The following is a 19,163-nucleotide window of genomic DNA, read 5'->3' on the forward strand; positions in this document are numbered from 1 at the left end:
GAAGTCTGCGGAGCATCCTGTGTTGAGCAGCGGCAGTTTCCGTGCCCGCATCCCGTCTCGTTTCAGTCCCCAGCTCCCCGGGGTTGAGGGACGCTGGGAAATTGGGATCCCATCTTGCATAGGGTAAGGGTGGTCCCATCCCGGGGAGCTTGTGGGGCTGGGGGAGGAGGGATGGGATGCAGAGAGTCCTGCGAAGGTGATGGGCTGCTTCTCCTCATCTCTCCCTGCCCCAAAATAACGAGATACCGGAGGCTGGATGACTGATGGGATGGCGATAGCCGGTCTTCCTTGCTTCAGCCTCCAGCCACCAAACACAACCCGAGACGAGGTGACAGTGGCATTTGGGAGCGGCGTGATGCAAGCCCAGCCCGAGCAAGGCGACACCATCCAGCAGTCTAGACGCTGAATATGACCCTACCTTTTTTTTTTTTCTTTATAAATCGTCTCCGCTCCAGTACAGAACGTCCTCTGACTTCTGAAGTATTTGTAGTATTTCCACGCCCTCAGTTGCCAAAAAAACTTCTATAAAAAGCCGCTTTTTTTTTTTTTTTTTGCAAAACTGAAACCCTTTGGTACTCCGAGATGCGCAGTGTTCCCAGGGTTCTGCCCGTGCCCGTTAGCACGTGGAGCCGCAGCCCCAGCACGGTTGCTCTCCGGGAGGCAAAACTGTCTGGAGTTACTCCTCGCCACTGCAAACCTCTTTAAACCTTTTTTTCTTCCTTCATGCCCCGCTTGTAAATAAAGTAGCATTTTTCCTACAATAGTAGAGCTGAAATGGAGTCCTGGTAGATGCATGTGAGCATCTTGGGGGGTATTTGGGGGGGCCACACCAGCATCTCGTGATACAGTCTCTGGATGCTCAGTAGCACCATGAAGATGCTTGGAGCTGACATGGAGACAGAGCCGGTGAAATACCGAGGAAGGGTTTGCTGCTTTTTGCTGCCACGAGTAGAGAGGTTTGGCAGTAGCGCAGCTATTTCTAAATATGTCTAGGGGATGGGTGTGGAAGGAAATCTTACCATTTAGAGAGTCGGCCAAATTGCAATGTACTCAGCTTTTAAATTGCGAGGCCCAAGTGTACTGCTGCCAACTTCTTCATTTCGCTATTTTCCTCTTTTATTGCTTGCCTACATTCAGCTGCAGCTGTTGTGTAGGACCCAGACGAACACCAGAAACTGGACTGTAAGGGAAATAATGAGATTTAATTGCAAAGTGACTGAAATGGAAAAAAATATTCCTCTTTCTCCCCCCTCCCCACCCCGGTCCCTGTTCTGCCTGTTGAGTAGCATCAGGTTGTATGTCACTGCGTGAGTCACTGAATTTTTTCATCCTTACTCTGCTGTTGACAGAGACCCTTTAAATAGACTTTCATCCTGAAGACATTAGGAGATGCTGGCAAACCCAATGCCACCACCTTCCTCAAGATTACTCTGATTGCTCTTTATGGGCTGATGCAGAGGGTGTAAGTGGATTTTTTTCTCTTGTTTGTGGTGCTTAATTTGATTGAGTATAATTTGACTTCAGCTGCAGTTCAGACACTTCAGGGGCAAGGCTCAAAGTGCTATCCTGCTCTGAGAGGCATCCGGTTAACTGGAGTCTGGGGATTTCGTCCCATTTGTGGAAAAAACCATCCAAACATTCAGCATTTGTTGACTCTGTCTCTCCAACAGTACTTTTTATTAGCCTCGCAATAACGCTTGGCTTCATCGCCGCTGTCTGCCTCCTCCTCCTCCTCCTGGGTCCCTCCTGGATTTTCGGCTCTGGGTACCGCTCGCGCAGACAGCATTTGCAAGCAGCGGTCACGCCGCTGCAAAACCCAGTGACTTCAGTTTTTGGGTGGTTTTCCAGATTGCTACTGTGGTGGCAAGTCAAAGTAAATCAACGGGCGCTTGGGTTTTCCACGGTGAATTTGGGAAGGTTCTGGCAAAGCCCCTGCCAGGGTCAACCCCAGTTTGGTCTGTGCCCGTGGCATTCATTGGGCATCTCGGGAGGCTTTGCGGGATGTCCTGACATAGCTGCATGGCCCGGAGCAGCAAGTAGAGAACTTGGCTTTTACCCAAATAAATATTTAAGCAACCAGGCAGCTGAAGAACCCATAATAAAATGTTCTGAATGTAGATGGGTGTACGAACCTACTAAACTGTGCTAAGGGGTTGAGGATCTGCTCCACCATCCGATACTGCCCAGCATCCGGTACAACCACAGACTTATCTCCAAGCTCTTCAAAAGTTATATAAGTCTTTTTCCTTTTTTTTTTTTTTTTTTTTTTCCTCTGGACTGTTTTGCAAAACTTTATCTCCAGTGAATTTATGTTGAAGATAAGTCAGATCCTTAATTCTGTAAACTCGGGAATTCTGTAAATTCAGGAAACGCGATCCATAGAATTCACTTATTCCAAAGAAAAATACTTTTTTTTTTTTTTCTAGAGTCTGAAATGGGAGAGAAATGGGGTTTGAGGTCTCATTTTTCTAAGAATTGTCATGTCGATGCGCAAAGGCTGTAATTTTTATGAGTCATTGCTTCGAGACAGCAGTGATCCAGTGCAGAGATATCCCACTTCAAAACACATTTCCTTTCAGAGGGTAACTGGACCAGCATTAAAGAAAGGGTTTCCCTTAAATGCTGTCTGTGCTACAAGTAAAATTATGGAGTTTTTATGCTTCAAGAGCTAACCAGGCGAACCAGTCCTCTGGCCTTGTAAGGGAGCCAGAAATCGAGTGGAAAAATGGATGCTGAGAGCGCTTCTTTGGAGCATTAATTTTCCTTATATATCAAAACTGAACATTGAAACTAGTGTGATTTCCCATAATTTTTATTTCTGGGGAAGTTGGTACATATTCACACAGGCCTTCCAGTCAATGATGCCGTGTTGTGTATGTAGGTGGTGCGAGAAAACCACAAACCTGATTTCTTGTAGGAGTTTGAGCCCATCCTTCGGAGCACAGAAATTGTCACCGGGTGTCCCTGGACCCCTTCACATGCTGCTTGGTGTGGTCTGGGGACGCCACATCTTGGATGGGGACAAAGCAGCAAAATTACCCCTTCTTCCATGCCGAGACACGTGGATTTTGGTCCCATCTCCGACCACAACTGCTTTCCCATCGCGATACACCTTGGTGGTTAAAAATGCAGCAGCTGCAAGATTTACTTGGTGGATTCAGTGCAAAAGAGCATAAATAGTGAATTTTACACCCTGTAAGGCAGATATTTTTCTTCAAAGCCAGTTTTCTAGGGGCAGTCAGTGTGGTGTCCTATGAAAAAACAGGATTTCATCCCAGCTCTGCTGTTTGTCTCTGGGTGGGAGATAAATGGGCACAGCTGGGCTGGGTGACCTGGGCAGGGGTTGGACGAGAAATGAGGGATTACATGGGAAAAAAAAGCCATGGATTTGTCTTCATCAGGAGATAGCACAGGCACAAGTAGGCTTTTGCAGGCAGATGGAAAAGAAGACGCTGTAGGGAGTAAAATGGCTTCATCCAACAGTTGGAAAAATTTCTCTTGGAGGTTGAAAGCTGCCTTCCCGGTTGCGTTTTTTAAATGCCTCCCATGAAATGCATGTATGTGTGCTCTTCTCGCCAAAGGGCATTTCCCTCACTTGATAAAATCACAGAATCATGGAATGGTTTGGGTTGGAAGGGACCCGAAAGATCCTCTAGTTCCAACCAACCCCTGCAATGAGCAGGAACACCTTCCACTAGACCAGGTTGCTCAGAGCCCCTTCCAACCCGACCTTGAATGTTTCCAGGGATGGGGCATCGACCACCTCTCTGGGCAACAAATCCCCTAAATTTGACGAAGCCCTTCTGTTAGGACGTGGATATGGAGCTGCAGCAATGTTAGGGCTCAGCCGCAGCTGCAGCTGGTCCAGCGTGGGCTGGAGGAGATGTCAGAATCCAAATAGTTTCCGCTTGGATCCAGCTGAAAAATGGTTTTGGGACAGATTTGGGGCAGTGCTTTCCCCTTCCATACAGAGCACGCTGCGTATTGTCGCAGATGGTTTCTGCTGGCGGCTGCCACCAGTGGCGCCGGGGATGCTCAGTAAGAGGCTGGATAGCTGGGTTTTCATGCGCTTACACAATAAATAGAAATAAAATGCTGAAAGGATCATTTACAGTAATTTCTAGTAGACGTTGCCAGTGCCATCTGTCTCGTGTATACAGACAAGGAGTCTCTCTTAAAGCAAACACAGCCCCGACCGATGCATCAATTGAAGAGTCAACACATTAGCCTTGTACAGAAGGTCACTTCTCCTGGTTCACCCATGTTTCACTGACCCTTTTTCCTTCGAAGGGACCTTTGGCAGGAGCAGCCTGGCTTCAGCTGGAAAATGCAGATGAAATAGTTAACGGAGGCTTTCAAGTGGGAATTTGGGGCTGAAGTCAAACCCTGGGGAGATGTTTTAGCCCAGGTGAACAATTCCAGCAAATGGGCTCCACCAGGTGCTGTGGGACTTAGTAAAAAGCCCAAAGCTATATAAAGGACTTTAGGGTTTTTGCACCACTTGGGTACCTTAAAGATCTTTCTCTTGCTCTTATGACCAGAAAACAGGGGCTGGGACTCTGGAGCGGTTCCTTTGTCCCGGTTTCCAATTAACTGGAGTCCTACCATCTGCAAGCCCTTACACCCTGGGATAGGCTCTGCTTTAGCTACAGTAACTAAACACCATGTCTGCCAAGCCCAGCTCTGTTCAAAACATGCTTTAAGACCCTTTGTACACTTACTAATCATAAGCAGCGGCAAATATTTTTTTCGCCAGCGGTTTAGTGAAAGATTGAAACACGCAAAGTTGCTTCTTCCTTTTCCTCTTAATTCTGGGGTGGGAAATAAAAGCAACATTGCTCTCTTGCTGCTTTTCTGCCCTCTGCTTTTTAGCACGGCGGGCTTTATTTTTAATTTCCCCTGCAACCCTCAGTTGGCGTCAGTGGGTTTGCAAAGTCTCGGAGACGATGGTATGTCCAGCGGATCGCTGTCCGGGAGAAATTTGCGGCTTATCAATGGGAAACATGCGCGGCTGCAGGGGAGTAGGGATGCTCCAGCATCACAAGGATGCCGCTGCCTTTGCCGTGCCCCGCGGCCATGCGCCGTTTCGAAGCAGCTGCCGAAAACTTGCCCGTATCCTTTATAATCCGACGATAGCGTCATGAACGACTGAGGGACTTTAAAAAGTTGCTTTGATATCAGATGGTCAAGCTTTGGGCTGTCTCCAACAGATTGCTTTCAGGAGCTGAGCTTGGCCCGGAGCCCTTCTCTTGGCCTCTCTGAATGGTTTCAGCTGAGAGGCTGTATCAGTTGCTAATGCACCATAAATAAACATCAGAGTATAAACCTTGCTAGCAAAATACCAGGGGAACTCCTCATTTTAGGCTGTGCTGCGTGTTGTCCCTTGCGCATGACCCTGGTTGTCCCAGCAGATTTTTTCTTCATGAGGTAAGCTGGCTGTGATAAATGGGAATGCGAATAGCTGTCTGGTTTCATACGCTAGGTATTTATTGCTAGAAATGGTCAAAAAGTTGTGCAGTGAAACTAACTGTTGGTTAGTGGGTGTAGGGATGGAGTTTAGCATGATAGTGTGTATGTAGTATTAATAAATCAGTGTTAAAGCTTAAATTAAACGAAGCTTATATGTATATAAATAAAAGATATCAATATTATATAAATAAATATATAATAAAATTAAAGCTTAAATTAAAGCTGTGCCAGATGATGGTTTGGGATGGCAGACCCACAATATAAGAGATGGTTAAATCCAGAGGTGCCCAGCCTCTGGATGTGGGAACACCAGGGCTAGCTGGATCCATCCCTGGAGGTCACCTAAAATCAAATCCCCCAAATGTGACAGGCACGGCAGGGTTGGTGGTGGTGCACAGGCTGTTTATTAAAATAGCAGAAAAAAAAAAAGGGAAAAGCACAGGTTGTTACTTAAAATAGCATCGCAGGGAGGCTGTCACGGTGTGTGTGTGTCCCCATGCACCGTCCCTGTGATGCTCACCGTGTCTGCAACCAGGGAAACGAAGCCCAGGGATGTGACCTGTCAGGGAAGCCGCGCTTTAATAAATTTTGTGGGGGGAAAAAAAAAAGAAAAAAAAAAAGTAATTTTTGGAGTGTACTGTTTGTAATGGCAGCCGTCCCCTGACAAATGTGGAAAAGCACTTCTGGTTACTGGGCTCATGGTGTGTCCCTGGATGGGGTGAGGGGGGAGCAGAGCTCAATTCCAGCCTGACGTTTCCCCGCTTATTTGCAGTAAGGAAGGATGCTCGCGCGGGTGAGCGTGGGTCGGGGCAGACACATCTGCCGTGGGGACGTGTCCCACTCGGGTCATGTGCTGGGGACCAAATTCCAGGTTTAATTATAATCCCGTGCCTGGGAGTGTACAGCAAACTCCCACTGCTGCCAGCCGCGGCGGTGAGATACGAACCCTGTAACCTCTCCTCGTTAGAATAATGACTTATTGTCTTGTTCAGCATTCCTCTTGGTGGGAAAATACAGCCTGGCTGCAATGCAGCCAGCTCCCTCTCTGTCTCCCGGTCTCCGTTGCGGCTACAGCTGCAGGCTTCGATGGGGACAGGACCGGTGGCTGCTTTCCTTAGGGCATCCCGAAGCCCAAGCTTTGCACATCTTCGTGCAGCTGAGCTTTTTCGGGCAATACACGCAAAAAACAGAGCTAGAAACAACGCAGAGGCTTGAACGTGGACAGCCAGCTCTGAAACTCTTCCTTCCAGGCTCAAGCGTGACCCACAATCTCCTTTTTTCTAATCCAAGCTGTATTTCAGAGCTCTCTGATCTTTTTGCAGCCTTTCATCGTTGCAATAGGATGGCTTCGTGCCCAGGTGAATGATTTTCCAGGTCAGTTCCCACATATCGACCGAGGACAGTTCAGAGTAGATGGGGTTGTTTTTTTCTCCCCTCTTGGTTTTTGCAGCGCCGGCGAGGGACTCCTGGCTCCTGTCCAGTCCCTCGGTGGTTTCGGTGGTACGACGGACGGCGGACTCCGCTTTCCCGGAAAGTTCCTTCCTGCTTGGAAGCAACTGCAGCAGGCATAAGCAAACCCCAAAGCACTGCTTTAGTGGAAAACGGCCCTAAAATTCTCTTCTTCATTAGCCCCCCGTACTCCCATGGCTTAAAACACAAACACGCTGGGATGCTCTTAATTTTAAGTAACATGGTTTTAAAATTATTCAGGCTGGAATGGGAGAGGCTAGAGGTTTGCTGTGAAAAGGAAATACTTTGTCCAAAATCTCTTTAAAAAGTGGGTGCCTTCAATACAGGCTTTAAAATTTCCAGTCTGAAATGTAAATAAATGGCTTGACTCTTGGATTGCTCCTATGGAAATGAGAGTACCTGGCCTGTTACCTAGGTGCCTAAATAGGGGTTTACCTGCTGATTAATGTTAATTTATATCTGTATTTATATTTAAGATAATGGGTGGGAATGTTACTAGGCTGTGTTGCAGGGTCTAGCAGTGCTTTTATTTGCATTTGAGTGGATGTGCCTGGGAAATTCAGCATTTTACCCAAATGCTATGTTACCTCTCCAGCCAAGGACGGTGCTTGTTTCTGGCAGGCTAGCAGGGAAAACGTTCTCAACTTGCTTTTTAACTATTGCAAAGCAGAAAAATCAGCCGAGGGAGATACTGCACATTGATGGGTGTTGTTCCTAAAGGAAGGATACTCTTTTTTTCTCCCCTTTTTTTCCATCCTGCCTTTGTAAGAGTGGTCCATTTTCTCCCCAGACATCAGGCATCCAGAAGAGCTCTCCCTTTTGAGGAAACCCAGAGATCCGTCAAAGAAAAAAAAGAAGAAGTTGGATGATCAATGTGAAGACGATGCCTTTGAGCTGGAGGGTCCGTTGATCACGCCGGGGTCTGGTGAGCTGGGGCTTGCAGGGATGGGGTCGGCAGGAGGCAAACAGATAATAAAATGGGGGCGGGGGATGACATAGCGGTATCAGTCTGACATAATTCTTTAAGGTCTGTGCAAGAAACAGACCCCAAATAAATTCCACAAATCATCCAGGGCTGCAGCACTTGGGTCACGGTTGCACAGATGCATGCCTGAAGCTGTCACGCATGTAGGGGAGCACAACAACGCCAGACTTTATAAAATAAAACAGAAACCAAGTGTGACCACTTCAACACTCAGATTGGGTTACTGAAAGGTTTTCTTACGCTATTAAGAAAGGAGTTAAATGGAAAATCGTTCCTAATGTCGAATTCCAGGTGTGTTTTAGGCAGTACCACCGTTCTACTCCTTATTTATAGCCCAGCAAACCCAATATTTTATTAATTGCATTAGTGTTCCCTTATGTTAAGGGCATAGCTCTGGACTGTAATGCTAAAAAAAGAGCCTTTTATTACTGGGGGTTAGTTTGCCAGTCTGGCTTACAGAACCAGAGCAGCATTGGTAAGAGAATTGCCAACGGAGGAACATCACTAACGGAGTAACATCGCCGATGAAGTACCATCTCCTGCCGCAGGCAGCAAATTGATGCAGGGAGGTGTTTGCAAGCGGAGGGGTTTTTCAGCTCCGATCCGTGGCTGCTGGGGGTCTGCTGTTTGAAAGCAAATGGCAGAGGCTTAAATGATAAAGTCGGTCAAGTGGGAGCACTTTAGCCCAAAGGGACTTGGGGAGAAAGCCGCAGCGATGTGCGCTGCCGGGTGGGCGAGGCGTGCCTGGCTGCCAAAGCTCTTGGTTTTAAATCCAGCGATGAGAGGGAAGCAGAGCAGCTTTAATTAAAAAAAATATCTTGGAATTCAGTAAACTTGTATTAATTGGTCTGAAATTAACTGAAGTACAAGTGAAGGTCATGCAGCGTGGTTTAATGCCACTGGTGGCTCTGGGCTTGTAAGCAGAAAGGTTTTGGCTGCGCAGGGCGCGGGTGAGGCTGATGATGCCCTGGAGCTGCCATGCCCAAGTGATGTGCACCACGGGCTCCGCAGCAAACCATCAGCACGGGTCTGTAGCAAGGGAAAAATAATCCTTCTTTTGCTCCTGTCTTGCTCTTCCTCCTCTCAGTTACTTAAAAATACTTCTGGGCTAGTCCTCTCCCACCCCTGGCTCAGGGAGTTTTCCCTGCATCAGGCAAGGCTCCAGTCAATTTTCATTTTCATTTGGCATTTTCCTCTTGAAAGTCCGTAATTAGCCTTTCCAAAAGTCGGTGTTTGTGGACAGCATCTCCATTAGATTAATAGGAAATACTTGGCCTGCTTTGGGGGAAATGTATGCAAAAGATAGGTTTTTATTTTAATTATTTATTGGCCTTTCAGTGAGTCACTTTGAACTGTCTTGCTGATTTTGCTTTCCTTGTGAATGAAATTACTTTTGCTGCAGGTTTAATTACTGCGGCTACCTGCCATGTTTAGGTGCCATTAGTTAAAAGTCTTGGTTTTAATCTGAATAAATTGTTTCTAGCGTTATTCCAACGTTAGTTTGTGTGCTGAATGCTTCTGTAAAACAAGTTAATATTTCAGGATCTGCTTATTTCAGTGCATGTAGATGTAACGGGCATGTTTTGTCACTGAGCATCCCGTACCTGGCAATGAAACCATTTAAATCACTGTAGGCAGAGCTGTCAATACACCCACAGTAAATGTTGCCCAACACTTTCCATTAGAAGACCTGTATTCACTTGTTTATAAGTTAACCAAACTTTTAGCTATTTAACTGGAACTTTCCGTGACATTGCCTGCCTCGGGCAAATTTTTTAAGGGAAGCTTCTTCTGAGATGGTTCAGATGTTTGGAGAAGGTGATGAGGAGAACACTTGAGGGGAAGCTTTGCTCCTTCAGCGGACACTTAAATGGGGGGATGTCCATGGGAAAACCTGCCCGATTTGGGGCAAGAATTGGGATTTTCTTTTATTGGTCCAGTTAATGCTCAGTCCTGTCTCCTTGAGCCATATGAAGGTTGAGGCTGGCAGGCCGTGAAGGTGGATGGGGAGGAGGCAAGAGCATTTTTTGAGATGCGGTTTATGGATGGTGATAGTGGTTTATTGCTGGTTGTTGTTGGGCTGCTCTGCTCCTGGTGTATGTACCTGGCAAGTCACCCCTGGCCTTCTTGCAAGTCTGAAGCTTGAAGGTGGATATCTCCATCCCTTGGCCATTTCTGCTGCTTTTTTGCTCATGCCTGTTGGCTGGGTCTGTCTTGATGGCAGGTACCCATGGTGCTTACTGGTCCCCCAGATCATTAATCCAGACTGGGATGCCGGCAAAACCTAACAGGAGCATTAAAAGCATCCTGGTGGTTTTCTTGTTCAATGGCAACAGATGGTTTTCACTTACATTTTCCATCCTGTCAGGCAGTTTAGAATCACGTTTCTATATTATTTTAAGATGTTGGCTGTCATTGGTACGATGCTGCTGATTCAAACCGTTCTTACTGCTCATTGAGATACCCATGGCAAAAAAAATGAGAGTTTGGAAAGGTTTTTCTGTTGTTTTGGTGTTAGACTTTGCCAGATGTCTAGCTCAGCTTTCTGTCATTTCTTGCCCGCTCAGGGAGGAGGGTTTCTTTGGAGTGAGGAGCTGGAGGGCGGCCCGAGGTGGTGGTTCAGGGCAGCAGCGAGAGGTGGCAGAGAAGACCTTGCTTGTGGCATCTCAACCTTGCCACGTGCCACCTTCAACACCCTTAATAGTGCTCTTGGAGGTGGAGTTTGGGTGCATCGAATTGCACATCTGAACAGGCTCATGATTGAAAAGGGACACAAGTCTTTCCCAAAAAGCCAGTTTGGTATCGGTCCTTCTAGGTACTGGTGCACAGATTTATGCCCAGCAAATGATGCTGAGCTCATTGGCTGAGGTACATACGCATTGGAATTACTGACATTAGGATATGGTCATTGAATCTCCTTTATTTTGAAAAACTGGATTTTATATTCTTACCATAAAAATCAATGCTCCTGTGAGATGAATAGGGACTATTTAGCTCTCAGCTATTTTGGCGTATGAGATACCAAGCTGGGTCCACTTTCTTCTCTTCAAATTTGTAATTTTAAAAGGGTATTTTTTGTCTGCTTTGAGTCTGTACGAGCTGTAAAGCTTTAAAAGGCCTGGGAGTAATGTGTGCTTCGGGATCAGTTTTGCACCAAATCACACCACTTGCTCAGCATATTAATACCAAATTTGTTTGACCGTCTCAGCAAGCTTTTCCGTCCGTGAAATGCCACGTTCCGTGCCCGGCTGTTTCTCGTAACATGAATAAAATAACCGTGGAGTCACTTTGGTTGCTTTGCCTGCCGAGTCCACCGGCACCACTGCAAACGCTCCATTTGGGGGGTTAAACCTCATCTGTGCTATTCTGCTCTCTTCTGAAAATGCCTGGTTTTGGCTTCTGTCCCTTCCTACTCTCCCGGTGACTTTCTCTCGCCTTCTCACTCCCCTCCTTTCTTTCCCTCTCTATAGGCACCGATATTCTTTACATCGGCCCCGTCAAAGGTGAGCTCCACCTCAGTAGGACTTTTGCGCTCTGCCTCTGGTCTCTTTGACTGCGCCCTTAGTTTATTTTCCTGCTCCTCTAAACTTTTGACTTCCAAAATCTTTAAGCAACAGGTAATACCGGTAAGTTGGGGGCCATTCGTGTCCCAGGTGCCGCAGAAATGCAAGGGCAGGAGTTTCCCGGCATGGGAGACCTGCACCTTTTCCCATGGATTTGGGCTGGAATGAGTTTTCCATCAGTTTTGCTCTTGGAGAAGAGCTGAGAGAGAGGGACAGCTTTTCATGGGAAAACAAGCAGTGCAGTGTTTTCCCATCGTGGAAAAAAAAGTGGTGAAAAAAGGGAAGGTTTCTCATCCACTGGCTTCGGGTTTGTGTCTGAGTTGGCTTGGTTGGGAGCAGGCAGGGACTGGCCTTGAGCTAACTCCTGGCTTTTATTCCTCTTACTGGTAGGAAACATATATTCAAGCCCAGGACTGTATAGCAAAACAATGACACCGACCTACGATGCTCACGACGGCAGTCCCCTGTCACCCACTTCAGCCTGGTTCGGTGACAGCGCCTTGTCGGAGGGCAACCCGGGCATCCTGGCCGTGAGCCAGCCTGTCACCTCCCCGGAGTCCTTAGCAAAAATGTACAAGCCACAGGCACTGCTCGATAAAGCCAAAATCAACCAAGGGTAAGTTAAGGATTTGTTTTTCTGCTATTTTCTTCCTTTTTTTTTTTTTTTTAAAATACGCAGTTTTAAATTGCATTCTTGAAACCCTCATCATGACTTTGCCAGAGTTTTTTGTTTGTGTTATCCCATGTTGACAATTTACAGATGGCTGGATTCATCCCGATCTCTTATGGAGCAGGAGGTGAAAGAAAATGAGGCTTTGTTGCTCCGATTCAAGTACTACAGTTTTTTTGACCTGAATCCAAAGGTACAGAGCTATTTATTTTAATTGCATCTTGCAGGCAAAGGCTTTGAGCAAAGGATGCCTGTATCCCTAATGTGCATTGTGCTGGTAAATCCTCCACCACTTTGAAAATTGACTGTGCAGGCATCAAACCCAGGTTTGCGTGATCCCACCTACCTGTTTGCTAATGCTTAGGTATTGCTAGAGATGCTCTAAGGGTTGTTTAGAGCCACTCCACTCCAGTGGCAGAGGCTTCTCAGTCTCGGATTGAAGTGTTGCATTGAAATGAAAGATGAAGTGGTTTGGCTTGAACTGGCCTCATACGTTTTACAACCGGTCCGTGTTTTTGCGCTGTGCCGTAGTACGACGCGATCAGGATCAATCAGCTGTACGAGCAGTCCAAATGGGCTATTCTGCTGGAGGAGATCGAGTGCACGGAGGAAGAAATGATGATGTTTGCGGCACTGCAGGTAGGAGACAGCCCGAGATGCTTACAGTTTTGGTTGAGCTTGATTTCGTAGCTTTGCAGACTTCTGTATTGGTGAATATTGATTAACACGATAAGTGAAATCTGCTGTAACTGGTGTTTTAAGCCTCACCTTGTCTTCACTGGGAGCTTGGACTTCTCATGCTGGTAGAATTCGGATCGTTACCCGTCTCCTAATCCTCACTTGAGCTTATTAGGTAATTTAAATATTTGCTGTTGATTACTTCTCATGAAAAGGAACTTGGACTTCTTTTACCAAACATGTTTATATCTATGTTAACTTTTTGGTTTGCCCTTCTTAAAAAACCCCAGTAAGTACACTAGGTTACTGAACTGTGTTTCTGGCATGCTACCCCCAAACAGCTGGTGATAATCTGTGGGTTTCCCAGAACTTTTTATTTATCTGTTTTATGAAATACTTGGCGTGATTTGGCATAAATACTCCACCTGCTATTGACTTCTGTGAGATGGGTGGCTATGTGTAGTCTGGCATGCCTCGTTGCTGTAGGATGGAGAAATATCCCCATCAAGAGCAGGGCTGTCTGCTCCTAGGGCCCCTTCTAGGGAAAAAAATTGAAAACAGAAATATAAAGACTCAGTTTACCTTTCCGAGCTGGCCAGGATGGGTTGGGCATGGTCCTTTGTGTGAGATTTTACAGATGTTTTGGTTTTATGGGGTAAAACCAGATGCAATACATCCTCCCAAACTGGGAGGTGTGGTTGATAGGCCAGAGGGTCGTGCTGCCATCCAGAGGGACCTCGACAGGCTGGAAAAATGAGCCAACACAAACCTCATGAAGTTCAACAAGGGAAAGTGCAAAGTCCTGCCCCTGGGGAGGAAAAAACCCAGGCACCAGTATATTCTGGGAGCCACCCAGCTGGGAAGCAGCTTGGCAGAAAAAAGACCCACGGGTGCTGGCGGACTCCCAGTTGAACATCAGCCAGCAACGTGCCCTTGGGGCAAAGAAGGTGAATGGTATCCTGGGCTGCCTTGGGCAAAGCATTGCCAGCAGCTCGAGGGAGGTGATCCTTCCCCTCTGCCTAGCACTGGTGAGGCCACAACTGGAGTACTGGGTCCAGCTCTGGGCTCCTCAGGGAAAGAGAGACGTGGACATACTGGAGAGAGTCCAGTGAAGGGCCACAAGGATGATGAAGGTCCTGGAGCATCTCTCCTGTGAGGAAAGGCTGAGGGAGCTGCGACTGTTCAGCCCGGAGAATAGAAGGTTCTGAGGGATCTTATTGATGTATTTAAATACCAGGTGGGAAGCTGTAAAGGAGATGGAGCGAGGCTCTTCTCAGTGGTGCCCAGTGACAGAACCAGAGGCAATAGGCACAAACTGAAACACAGGAGGTTCCCTCTGAACATCAGGAAACATTTTTTTACTGTAAGGGTGACCGAGCACTGGCACAGGTTGCCCAGAAAGGCTGTGGAGTCTCCATCCTTGGAGATACTCAAAAGCCAACTGGACATGGTCCTGGACAATGGCCGTAGGTGGCCCTGCTTGAGCAGGGGGTAGGACCAGGCGACCTCCAGGGCTTCTTTCCAACCTCAACCTGGCTGTGATGCTGTGAAAAGAGTAGCTCTGCCCTCCGGACTCCAGAGCAGTCCTTCAGGGTCTGTACCACCGACTCTTGGACTGAAAGCAGCCAAGCCGGTCATTCCCGACTCAACTGCGCCCGGGTTTCAGCACTTGCTGGCCTCTGCTCCCACGGAGGGTACAGCTTCGGTTTTCCACTCCGCATCCCAAGCGTGGTGGTTGTGTCGTGACGAGCCCGCGGCATCCGGCAGATCGCAGGAGCATCCCGGTGAAATGCTGTGCCTTGCCTTTCAGTACCACATCAATAAGCTGTCCATCATGTCCTCGGAAAACCACCTGAACAACAGCGACAAGGAGGTGGATGAAGTGGATGCTGCACTCTCGGATCTGGAAATTACTTTGGAAGGTGGCAAAACGTCGACGATCCTGGTAAGGGTTGCAGGCACACGGTGGGAGGGTGGCTTGCGCGTCCCCTCCTCACCTCGCACGAGGCAGGAATAATCATCCTGAGCTGGGAATTTTTCCAGGCATCCAACCTTTTCTATTTCCTTCCCCTCCCTTTTTTTCTATTTCTGCTCTTACAGCATGAGAAAGTTGCCCACAGCCCAGTGAAGCAACATAAAACATAGACCCCAATAATATTTTCTTAAAAACAGTATTTTTTTAAAATTCCAAGGGGTAGTTTTGTTGGGAGGGACCCTGGGCAGTGTCTGACGTGGGGCCAGCACCGAGCTGGAGCTCTGCTCTGAGCCCAAAGCAGAATAAAAACCTCTTTGAGCACGTGCACATATTGAACCAATGGCTTCATTTAAGCCGTAAGACCGCCTTCTGGTTTTTGGGTGTTTGCAGTTAATTTAGCAGGGGGAGCTCAGCCCATCCCACGTGCCCAGCTCTGCATTGCTGCAGAAGTCAAGTGCAATATTGCTTTTTTCCTGCTGGGACCGTAAGACCAAATGGTGTTGGAGAAGTCCCGGAGGAGCCAGGATCTTACTGAAACTCCCATCCTGCACTAAGCCACCTTCCTGGTGAAATAATGGAAGACTAAATTAAAATTAATTTGGTTTCTGTTCTTGCTACTGACTTTCCAAAATACTGAATTCTTCACACTGAGGCTTCTCTTCCACCATTTCTCATTCACGGCAGTTTTACAGCACCTGAAACAGCTGCCATGATTTTCAGAAATAACTTATGCTTATGAAACCCTTTTTTTATTGGACTGAATTTTACAGCCTGGAGTGAGCTATCACTGTATTTCAGAGGATTTCATTTTTTTTTCCTGATATGCTGTTTTAACACTGGTTTTCCACCTTTAGAAATGTAAAGCCCAAGAACTAAACTGCAGAAAAAGGACTAGGTCCAGTCAGACTTGGCACAGCAAATCTTTTCCAGGCATTTTGCACATTTATACCATCTCTGAGTTTCATTTTAAGTTCTTTCAAACCCTAAAATCCCTGAAATTTTCCAGTCTTACACTTCATATAATCTTTTTAAGTGTTTATTAAGGGTCTTTTTGAAGTTAACATCCATACTTAGCCTGCTTTACTAGCATTAATAACAGCAGAGATTTATAATATTAACTGGTTGCCGCAGGGAGAGCAGCGCTGCTTCGGTGCGACAGAAATAATGACAAGTTTTTATCGCCAAGAGATCTTTTATAATTTCTTTGCAAAACCAGATTTAAAGCACAGTACTAAGGAACAGTCCCTGCCAGACAGGAGTGAAGATGACAATGATTCATCAAAAAAACTCCGTCCCTTTCCATAGGGGTTGCTAGCAGTAGCCATTTCCAGATGCATTCGAGTAATTGAATATGGATAATGGGCAATTACTGGATTGTTTGTTTAGATTCTGCATTTTTTTCCCTGTGGTATCTATAAACAGCATTGCTCATTGCAGATGGAAAGTAAACTGTCTTGCTACTGGAAGCTGTTGGAGCAGTCTTTGCTTTTTCTGTCCTTTGAAAACCCTTTAGTTTGAGCTTGTGGGATTGCAAGTGCCACCGTATGTATTTTGCTCATGCAAAATGTGAAGATAAACTCAATATCAAAAAAGTTTACAGGGGGGAAACCTTTCTAGACTGTCAGGAAGCCCTTCCCCAGTCCACCATGGAGGTCCAGAGCAGCATCTTCTCCTTTTGTTTGGAGTCTAAGGAAATAACTAAGGGAGGAGAAAAATCCCTGTGCGAACATGAGCCGGTGTGACCGCCAGTGACCTCGCGGGTGGGAATTGGCTCCAGCGGCAGCAGGAATTCCTCAAAGAAAAATAAAACCTTGTCCTCTGGTTTCCAAACAGCACTTCTGTGCAATAGATTTTTCTCCGCTTGCTTCTCCCGTGAAGTGGATGAGGCTTTCTCAGGAACATTTTTGTGACCTCTGAGCCCTGATGTTGGCCGGTGGAGCTGCCGCCGGCTTCCCCCCCCCGTGCAGCATCCCTTTCCTTTCGGACCCACCACCCCGGCTCCGCTCGGGCGGGCGGGTGAATGGGATAATCTTTTATTTTCAGGGTGACATCACTTCCATCCCGGAGCTCGCCGACTACATTAAAGTCTTCAAGTAAGTGCTGATGGGAAGAGGTGCTTGTGAAACTGGTAATGTCTATGAATAATTAATGGTCCTACTGCCTAACATCCTTTTTTTTTTAATCTCCTGGCCTTAAGATCTTGCTGCACACCACTATGTTATCTCATGTGAAAAGACACCTGGCAATTGCTGCGTAATACCACAGCTCAGCATCTGTGCTCTCTCACTATTAAAACAGTTTACTTCTTTATCCTGTAGCACAGTCACTAAGTATTTCGCACTATTCAACCTTCTGGATATTGAAGTTGATCAGTTCTTAAATATAAAACCCAGGGTGTTTGCCCACGATCGCTGCCCCAGCAGGTAGGCATCCCTCTGGGGGAGCTTGCTGCATCGCGTAGCCAGCAGCGTGTGCTGGGATATTTCTCTAACACAATTAATGCCCAGGAGATAATCAAGCCGTCCTAAAATTAGGAGTGAAACCTAGAAACCTTGCTCAAATACTTCTCCTGGTTTGCAAGAGACTGGATGAATTATAAACAGCCGGGATCCCGGTCTGTCTGCCTTCTTGCCAAAAGGAGCAGGTTAAGCTGACTCTGCTCCTCTTCCAGCTCACTCAGGATTTAGGGGTTATTTTAATTTTGCTTTGACTTGGACGGTGGTATGTGGAAACCGGGAACAGCAGCGTCTGGACTTTGAGTAACATTTTGGCAGGCAGGACTGTCTTTTGCAATTTATTGCCTGCTGCGGCGAGGGTTACGGTGAAAGTTCTGGAAACTGGAAATAATGATGAGATTTCACAGCATAGCTATAGGATATAGAAGAAAAGCTGTAGGCAATGAAATAGCTCTGGAACAAGTCTTTATTTTATTAATTTTCTGGTTCTGGAGCCAGAACCTAGTACTTCTGTTCTGAAAAACTCTTTCTCCCTCTCCGAAGGCAAATTAACAAGGTCTGCCTGTCTGTCTGGGCTTGTGGTCTGTCTTAGCTGGGGCAAAGTTTCAGGGCTGCAGCCTGTGCCCTGCATCTGAGTGTGTGTTTTTTCCTTCCTTGAACAAACAAACTAACAAAAAACTTGTTCTTTCCTTCGATGTGCTTACTTGCCAATAAAATTAAGCACGACTCAGGGAGCTAATTGCTTGCAAATTGGATGCACCAGTTGGTGGGGCAAGAGATGGAGCAGTGGGAAGCTGCTGGTTCCCTCCCCTCGCCCGGTGCAAGCCCCAAACGCTGGGGTTGGGATTTGAGGCTGTCCTGCCATGACAGGGAAGCACAGAATTGCCATCTGCTCCTAAAAATGAGGGCCAGGGGGTATTTTGCTGCCAGAAACCCAACATAAATGCCACGATGTTAGGAGCTGGCCCAGCTTTGGACGTGCCTCTTGTCACGCTTCAGTTGGGGAGGTGCTGCAATATATGTCCCTAGTATACCTTGTATATAAGTCCTAAATGTCCCTATAAGTGCCTGGTGCTGCTGCAGAGACTTGGGATCTTTCTCTCTCCCCTGCAATTTAAAGGACCCCCCCAAAAAAGCTCAAGACAGTAAAGATGTATTAAAGCATCTTTAGCGAGGGATGCAGAGTGAAGGATGGAAAAGCCTGCATGTGTGGGATGGCTTGGCTGGAAGTTGGTGACTTCTTCTGTAGCGGGAGGCAGCTTTCAAAGGAAATAGTGGTTGTAAAGTTTGCACGGGGCAGGGCTGTCTGTGCCAGGGCTTTAGGAGGAGGAAAACCATCAAAGGCAGGAGGAGGCAGCAGATGCCCCAAGCTCAGATGTCCATCAGAGGGGTGGGAGCAGCGGGGTTCGGGCAGACGCCGTGTTTCTCCCCCACCTCCCTAATTTCCCCGAGCAGCCCCCAGCATGCTTTTGCTTGGAAATGAAAGTGCAGAGCCCTGAAGATAAGCAATTGGGGCCATCACATATTTGATCCCTACAGGTGAGGGTTCAGCAGCTATTTCTGGGATGGAGATGAGGGAAGGGCATTGCAGTGAGAAACTGCAGACGCAGCCTTTGAATGAGGTTTAGAAGTTAGGGATGGTTAAGAAAAATCAGAAACTTGCAGCTCTAGGAAGGTCCTGGGCTCGTGGTGGGATGAGGAGGCTCAGGATACCACCATGCCAGGTGGTGCTTTGCTTTGCTGCGGGCTTGCAGGGCCATCGCTACTTTCACAAAGTTGGGTAAAATCCATTTTTTCCATAGGAAGGAACTGAACCTTTTCTGATGTGGAGTGTTTAAAAAGAAAACAAGAAGCGTACTTATGCATGTGCTTGAATGACAAGTCTTTTAGAAATACC

The 19,163-nt window shown here is 46.9% G+C and overlaps 1 protein-coding gene across 5 annotated transcripts in view; it reads left to right on the top strand.

Annotated features, from left to right (window-relative positions):
* Nucleotides 1-19,163, top strand: part of FERMT2 (FERM domain containing kindlin 2) — a 50,870-nt gene that overhangs the window by 23,341 nt on the left and 8,366 nt on the right. For 3 of the 5 annotated variants that reach the window (XM_049828527.1, XM_049828525.1, XM_049828526.1), the window contains exons 3-8: nucleotides 7,730-7,864; nucleotides 11,878-12,103; nucleotides 12,248-12,350; nucleotides 12,689-12,796; nucleotides 14,646-14,780; nucleotides 16,854-16,903. In XM_049828527.1, the coding sequence (XP_049684484.1) occupies nucleotides 7,730-7,864; nucleotides 11,878-12,103; nucleotides 12,248-12,350; nucleotides 12,689-12,796; nucleotides 14,646-14,780; nucleotides 16,854-16,903 (757 nt within the window). Of the gene's footprint in view, nucleotides 1-7,729; nucleotides 7,865-11,394; nucleotides 11,428-11,877; nucleotides 12,104-12,247; nucleotides 12,351-12,688; nucleotides 12,797-14,645; nucleotides 14,781-16,853; nucleotides 16,904-19,163 lie in introns of all 5 variants that reach the window. The other 2 variants (XM_049828523.1, XM_049828524.1) reach the window with 1 other exon arrangement.

The sequence above is a fragment of the Accipiter gentilis genome, chromosome 25 (assembly GCF_929443795.1).
Source record: "Accipiter gentilis chromosome 25, bAccGen1.1, whole genome shotgun sequence".
Classification (NCBI taxonomy): domain Eukaryota; kingdom Metazoa; phylum Chordata; class Aves; order Accipitriformes; family Accipitridae; genus Astur; species Astur gentilis.